Source organism: Nematolebias whitei, chromosome 1 (genome assembly GCF_014905685.2).
Source record: "Nematolebias whitei isolate Nwh7 chromosome 1, NemWhi1, whole genome shotgun sequence".
NCBI lineage: Eukaryota > Metazoa > Chordata > Actinopteri > Cyprinodontiformes > Rivulidae > Nematolebias > Nematolebias whitei.
In genome coordinates this window covers 20,677,141-20,685,156 of record NC_056498.1, presented here as the reverse complement: position 1 = coordinate 20,685,156, position 8,016 = coordinate 20,677,141, and the positions used below count along the sequence as shown (strand labels likewise).

The following is an 8,016-nucleotide window of genomic DNA, read 5'->3' as shown; positions in this document are numbered from 1 at the left end:
AGATATAGATATATAGATATAGATAGATATAGATAGATAGATAGATAGATAGATAGATAGATAGATAGATAGATAGATAGATAGATAAACAGTTGTTTTATAAGCCTTGAAAACATAAAAAAGCTCCGTATAAAGTAACAAAAACATTTTAAAAAGTGCTTACCATCTCCTCCTCGTGAACTATTTCATCTATTTTTTTTTTTTTTCAAAAATGGAAAATAATCTTTGTTTACTCAGCTACATTTAATGGCTTTAACACAACTTTGTTCCCCTTGATTGTTTGGAGAGAACCTTTAATGTCCTGCTGCCACCACGACAAGGTAACAACCAGCTCTGGCAAAATGTGGCATTAATACCATTCAGGTCAAAGGTCACATGTAAACATTCAGCAAAGAAACCAAAAACAGTGTTTACTTAAAACTTTTGAGTCAATAAGCTCTTTCATAAAACAGCTCTGCAAAATGGCTGCACAGACTAGTTTGTCCTTCAGCTCCCTCTGGCCGTTCATAAATCACAGATGAAGCTGGCCACTTCCCTTACAGATGTGAGCCTTCATTCATACAGTGCAGAATCAAAAGAGGTGTGGGGAAAAACTCAGCTGGGTTCAAGTGGAGCGGGACACATAAAACGTGATGGACGTCCACCTGGTGTTGATTACAAAATATAACAAATTAACTCACTGTAGAGGTCTCCTGTGTTGTTAATTCTTTTTTTAAACCAACAACAGTTTCTGTGCATTAGTAAAATTCTCCGTAATAATAGTGTGAACACTCATGAAGCAACTATTGAGCTCATTTTATTCCTTCAGGTCTTTAGATCTTATTACAACCTTTTACTGCTCCTTTCACATTTGGTTCTGCTTCAGCTTCTTTCAGCTTCCTTGTGGAAATTTTAATATTTTTTCAGCTACTTTCAGCTTTTTCCAGCTGTTTTGTGCTTCTTTCAGATTCTTTCTGCTAACTACAACATTTTTGTGCTTCTTCTAACTTCTTTCTTGAAGTTCCAATTATTATTTCAGTTACTATTATTTAGCTGTTTCATGCTAATTTTAGCTTTTCAACTAATTCCACATTTTTTGCACTCATTTCAACTTTTTTAGCCTAATTCAGCAAAGATGTGCTCTCTCCACTTTCTTCTTGCAATTTCAGCTTCTTTTTGCTTTGTTAGCTACTTTTATGCTGTTTTTATTTTGCTAATTTGAGCTTTTTTCAGATAATTTCCACTTTTTGTGCAAATTTTTGCTTTCTTCACACTAATTGGGTAAACATGTGTTCTTTCTGATTTTTATGCTAATTTAAGCTTATTTTACATTTTTAGCTACTTTTTTACTCATTTTAGCTGTTTTCAGATAAATCCAAGTTTTTCATGGTAATACCTGCTACTTTCAGCCTAGTTAACTTCTTTCTGTTAATATCAGCTTGTTATGCCCCTTTCAGCTTATTTCTGCTAGTTTCAGTTATTTCAGCTACTATTTAGCTGCTTTTATGCCCATTTTAGCTTTTTCAGCTAATTCCACATTTTGGCACTCATTTAAACTTTTGTCAGCCTAACTGAGCAAAAATGTGCTCTCTCCATTTCCTTCTAGTAATATAAACTTATTTCTGCATTTGCAGACACTTTTCATTTTTTTTTTGTTGTTGTTGCTAAATTCAGCTTTTTAGCTCATTTCCTATATTCTGTGCTCGTTTCTGCTTATGCAAACCAAATTTAGTAAATATGTCTTCTTTCTGCTTTCTCCTGCTAACTTAGTCTTGTTCTTCTATTTCAGCTACATTTCAGCATGCTTTTAGCTAATTTCAGCTGTTTTCAGCAAGTTCTTCAGTAATAACAAGGCTGCTTTCTACAACCAACAGCAGCTGATTAACATCCCAAAAGCTCAAATTATATCTCAACTACAGCCCCAAATCTCAAATGAGTTGAAAAGGATGTTCTGTGGACGCATTCTCATCTACTTGCCAGCTGTGCTCGAGTGACTGATTACTGAGATCCTGGAACTAGCAGGAAACACGGCTCATGACAGCGGAAGGACAGGATCGTCCCTCGGCACCTACAGTTGGCTGTCCGCAGTGACGAGGAGCTCGGCAGACTGCTGGGAGGAGTGGCCATCGCTCTGGGAGGAGTTCTGTCTGGCATTCGGGTGGTCCTACAGCCCGGGGGAACCGAGAGGACGAGTCTGGGTGGACGGATCGGACGGCATCTGCAGCCAGTTTCTTAGGTTCCACTGTGGGATGGACCTTTACAAGAGATCCTTCCTGCCTACAGCCATCAGTATCTACAAAGTATAACATCTCAATGAAATGAGGATAATGAGTTACAACAACAAATAATTTCCCTTTGGGATTTATAAAGTATTTTTGAATTTGAATTGAATTGAATTGAATTGAATAAGCATTCACACTGCCTTTTTACAGGAAATGCAATTCTTCTAATTCTATTTGTTGTTTAATCCCATTAGCAGGCAGTAGCACACTAAAGTCATCAGCTCATCACTTTACAGAGTTGCGGCACCTCAGTTAAATTTTTCACATGCCGGCCGGTCCGACCCTGTAGGTAAAGTAGTAAACCAGGGGCGAACTGTTTTCAACCCCCATCACTGCCTCAGTCCATGTAGAGGAAACACTGAAGCGGCCAGAACATGTCTTAATCCCGGAGTGAGGCATCTTGTGAAAGTGTCTAATGTTGAATACATGCACAGATTTATAGCTGAACTTCTAATTCAGAAGTTAAATTTGCTTAGTGGTAGAACTGTTTTGTACAGACCCATTTTTGGGTGGGGTGGGCAACCTTTAATTTAGGAAACAAACAAACAAACAAACAAAAATGAATGCAAAGCCTCACAGCTTTCAAGTTCAAGATTTCCCTTATAATCAAATGTCTGTATTTTAGCACTGGGGTTTATACACAGCATCGGCTGTTATTTGGGGCAGCTGTGGCTGAGTGGTTAGAGTAGCCATCCTCCAATGGGAAAGTTGGGGGTTCGAGTCCACCAGCAGTCACATGTTGATGTATCCCTGGGCAAGACACTGAACCCCTCATTGTCTGATGTGTGTCCCATCGGTGTATGAATGTGATAAAGCACTGATTGGTCTCTGCAAAATAATTTGTTCAATTAGTCTTGTAGAGATGTACAAAGTAGTAGAGTGCTGTATGACTGTGTGTGGAGGTAAATGAGAGCACAGACTGTGTCGTAAAGAGCTTTGAGTATCTCAATTAGATAGAAAGGCACTATATAAGTACAGTCCATTTACCATTTATTTTTGATATGTACATGCTCAGTGGCAGTTAGCTGTTCTGTTTAATAAAGCAGGGGTTCCCAACCCTAGTCCTTGAGGAACGCCATCCTGCATGTTTTAGTTGTTTCCTGCTAAGACACGCCTAATATTAATAAATGGGTGATTAACAGGCTTCTGCAGAACAAGAGAAAGTAATTAAATCACTGAATCAGGTGTGTTGGAGCAGGAAAACAACTAAAACATGCAGGATGGTGTTCCTCAAGGACCAGGGTTGGGAACCATTGACATTATTAAAAACTACATTACTTTGAACACAAGTTCTGTAAGTTTTATTTATTTACAGTATATTGTTTACGCTGTAGCACACAGAGGATTTTTGTCATGCACTTTTATTTTTATGTTAATTAAAATAAATTAACTTGTTTTTCTTAATTAAAACAAAAGTGTTTCTTTGCCTTGGGGAGTTGTGCGGTAAAGTTAAATGAGGAAAAAGTGAGAAAAAACAAATGCAAATATTTTAAAATACCAAAGCCCATTTTGCTCACGCCTCAAATTTTTGTTCTTCATAAATTTAGTTTCTCAGTAGTTTTTTTCTTTTGTTTTGGACCCACCATGAGGAAGGAGTATCCTATCCAGAGACTCCTCCAGCCGCGGGGACACATGGGGATGGACGAGCCCTGACTGTGGATCGCCACCGCCTGAGAGGGAGCCTCGCACACTGAACACCTGGAGTGTGAATTAAAGTCAAAGTCAAATTTATTTATAAAGCACATTTAAAACAGCAGCTTTTACCAAAAGTGCTTAACAATAAGATCAAAAAGCATAAAAAATAAAAGCATAAAAACACAAACAGCAATGAGAAAACTATGAAATACTAAATCAAATCACACTGTGTCGAACGTCAGTGAATACAGGTGTGTCTTCAGGAGAGAGTTAAAAGCAGGAAGTGAAGTGGCCTGTCTAACGTTGATGGGCAGATCGTTCCAAAGTTTAAAAGCCATTGACTGAAAAACCCGATCTCCTTTGAGCTTCAACCTGTTTTTTGGTACAACCAAAAGCAACTGGTCAGATGATCTCAGTGCCTGAGAAGGAACATAAGGTTGAAGGAGGTCAGAGAGGTATGAGGGTGCAAGGCCATTTAGGCACTTAAAGGTCAATAGGAGAATTTTAAAATCTATTCTGACGTGCACAGGAAGCCAGTGAAGGGAGGACAAAACTGATGAAATATGCTCAAACCTACGAGATCCTGTTAAGAGCCGAGCAGCATCAGTCTGGACAAGCTGGAGACGTGAGAGGAAGACCTGACTGACCCCAACATAAAGCGCGTTACAGTAGTCCAGCCGGGTTGTAACAAATGCATGGACTATTTTTTTTAGGTCAGATCTGGTCAACACAGACTTAAGCTTATCTATCTGCCTTAACTGGAAGAAGCTTTTTTGTAGAACAGAGTTGATCTGCTTATTAAACTTAAAATCAATCTAAAACCATCCCAAGATTTGTAAGAGACTGCTTAAGATATGGCTCAAGAGAGTCAAGATTTACAGGATCAGAGACAGCAGAAGAGCTAGGGCTAAGCACAATAACTTCAGTTTTCTGACCATTTAAACTTAAAAAAATTGAAGCCATCCATGCCTTGATGTCATCAAGACATTTTAACAGAGGCTGAATGGAGCAAGAACTGTTGGGTTTTAAGGGCAGATAAATCTGACAATCATCAACATAACAGTGAAATGATAGACCATGTTTCCTCAGGATAGACCCCAGAGGGAGAAGATAGAGTGAAAACAGAAGGGGTCCAAGAATCGAGCCCTGTGGGACCCCACAGGAAAGAGGCTACAGATACACCATTTCCAACTTTAACACAGAAAGTCCTGTCACTTAATTAGTTAAAAACAATGAATACTTGATAAATTCTGTATACGACCGATGCAGCATTCAGGTGGGAACAAGGTGACTTTCTGTCTGTTACCTGCTGATGTACGGTCGTATATTCTCCTCGGCCACAGGCATCATGGGAATGGATTCAGATGTGGAGAGCCAGTAGGACTTGTCATTGCGGCTTGCGTAATAGCACGTCTCCGAGGGGTTACAGTAGAGGAAGGGGATGGTGCTGAACATCTGGAGGCATGAACCTGGCTGACCTGGAGAGACAGAAACCACAAAACTCTGGTACTTTGGATGAGGTATGTGCTCCTTGTGTCAACTAAACAAATCAAATTATGTCTGGAAATGATTTAAAGAGTCAAATCCTAGTCTGAGACATATTTGACAAAAAAAAAAAAAAAGCTTGTTTCTCCACCGAGGTCTTGGTTGTGAGCCTTCTCCTGTCCCTCCACGTACAGCAGACTGTATCCGTCCCACAGTTTGGCCATCCCCTGAGGACACATGGGAACCTGGGAGTTCTGGCTGTGCGTCACCAGAGTGTAGCCAACGCTGAAGCTGCGGCCGACACCACCGGGCAGACCGGGTCGGCCCGCTGCACCTGGGGGGCCTAAGAGGAAGAAAAAACACAGGTGTTAGTGGAGACAGTGTTACGTAAATTTAAGGAACCAAATGTTTTCAGTCAATTGATTTGTGCTAATATGAAATAATTCAACACAAAAACACAAATTGAAGAGCTGACAAATGGCAAATACACAAATATATTTAGAATCGCATTTACTCTAATTTTATTTTATTACAGGGAATGTGATTTTGTGATATTTGATTTTATGCTGGTGGAGCGAAAATGGTTTCATCAGTTTGTATGATTAACTAAATATCTTATGAACTACTGAACACAATTTAATGAAACTTTTCAGAAAGTAGTCAGTAGGTTGTCATATACAACTGGTTAGCGTTTGGACACACTTTAATGCAAGATGGCCGCCACAACCAACTGACCTTAAAAAAATCAAAAATGTCCGTAAATCATCCAGATTTACAGATATCGAGCTAAGATTTGGTGTGATAGTAGCTGAGTATTTTCCTGAACAAATTTTTTGAGCATAAAACATTACATGACATATTTCCCTAAAACCTTGCCATAAACTGTTACAGCCAGCCTTGTTTGTCTGTTAGCAAAATATCTCATGAACCACCAAACGGATCTTAACGAAACTTTCAGAAAATAATCAATGGATGTATTCGTGCAGCTGTTTAACTTTTGAAGTCTCCCCTATTCAAAATGGCCGCTACAGCTAACTGATTTTAGCTGATCCATTAATAGTCATGCATCAGTGAATTTTACAGATATTGAGCCAAATTTTGGTGTGACAGTAGCCAAAGTTTTCCCCAACCAATATTTTGTGTACAAAGCACCAGGAGATGTTTTATCAAATATCTCTGCGAAAACATGAACGTGACTCTTGACAGTTTTTATTTAGATGTATTAAACTCCTTAGATGTAAAGTAAATAGATTTAGGTTCAGTCTGTAAAAGGTAAATAATTAAATATTTTTGTTGGACCAATAAAATTAGACAACGTTAACTGAAGGTATGCAATTTAAAATAATGCAAGTTTACTGTACTTTTAATACAAAGTATATACAGAATTCATGCATAGAAACATGTCTCTTTCCTTACTACAGCTACAAAAATTAAAACATAAGCCTCAACAAAAATTATTTCCGGTACAAACGCAACAATATAAGAATATAAATATTCATGAATTTATTATTCAACCTATTTTATTCAACCTATTTTTAAGGAAAACTGGGTGTCAGTGCTTAGACAAGGTGCTGAACCAAACAAACAAAAAAGGACTGACCTTGTTGTCCAGTCAGTCCAGGGAAACCAGGAGGTCCAGCATCACCAAGTGGCCCAGCAGGTCCAGCTGAACCAATTCTGCCAAGGCTGCCTGGAAAGCCAGGACCACCCTTGGGACCTGCAACAGGAGAGTGTTTACCTCAGTGTCACTAAAGGTGCATACAAATATTTACACACATATATTCCACCTATTAGGTTTTTCCTTTATCCCTCTTAGTGGTTTAAGGGATAGTTCAGATCTTTTAACATGGCATTCTGTGAAAAGGTATGAAGAATCAGTGTCTTACCTGGCCTAGATAGCACTTTGAATGACCTCAGTTTGGAGATATAAAGTTTAATTTAAACGCACAAGTTAAAAGCTACTGGTAATTCAAGTGAGGTCAAGACCATAGTGAATCGCTGCCATCCTAAAACAAATCAAACCTAAAAAAAAATTACAATAATTCTAACAAATATAATTTTTACCTTTTATAGCTCTTATTTTTGCAGTTATTTAAACAAAATTATGTGGATATTCACAATAGCAAATTGTGGCAGCAGCTAGCTAGCTGTAGCACTTGGATTGCAGCTTGGTGCACTTAAATTTAATGCTTATACTATATGACCCACCATAAAATATTTGAGTTTATGATTTTTAAGGCGACAGCCATTTTGTTTGGTCTTGGACTAATTTGGACTAGCCATTTGCTCATCAATCTGGTAAGAATTAAACTATATCTCCAATCTGAGGTTGTCCAAAGAGATATCTACAAACAAACAAACAGGTCAAAAGATTTAAATAATACCTAAAAGGAAACATAATTAGCGACACTGCACCTTTAAGAGCACTTTCTGTTTGTGCAAAACTAGTTTCTATAAATGACTTCGCATATTTCAAACCTTTACTGTTTTTTAGAGAACAAAAAGTTGCAGCAATTACTCAAACTTTAACAATTTATAAAGGTAATTTTCATTTGTTACAAGAGCAAAAATGTAACTTCATGTGGGTGTACGCATCAAAACAATCAGAATAAGTCTTAACAACTGGGGGGGGGGG

General features: G+C 38.2%; 1 protein-coding gene across 1 annotated transcript in view; it reads right to left on the bottom strand.

Moving 5' to 3' along the window:
• Positions 1 to 2,598: 2,598 nt before the first annotated feature.
• col4a6 (collagen, type IV, alpha 6) overlaps positions 2,599 to 8,016 on the bottom strand; it is a gene marked incomplete in the record, with an annotated part of 89,722 nt that continues 84,304 nt past the window's right edge. The window contains 5 exon segments of the mRNA XM_037688398.1: positions 2,599 to 2,619; positions 3,845 to 3,959; positions 5,203 to 5,374; positions 5,533 to 5,724; positions 6,982 to 7,098. Coding sequence (XP_037544326.1) covers positions 2,599 to 2,619; positions 3,845 to 3,959; positions 5,203 to 5,374; positions 5,533 to 5,724; positions 6,982 to 7,098 — 617 coding nt within the window.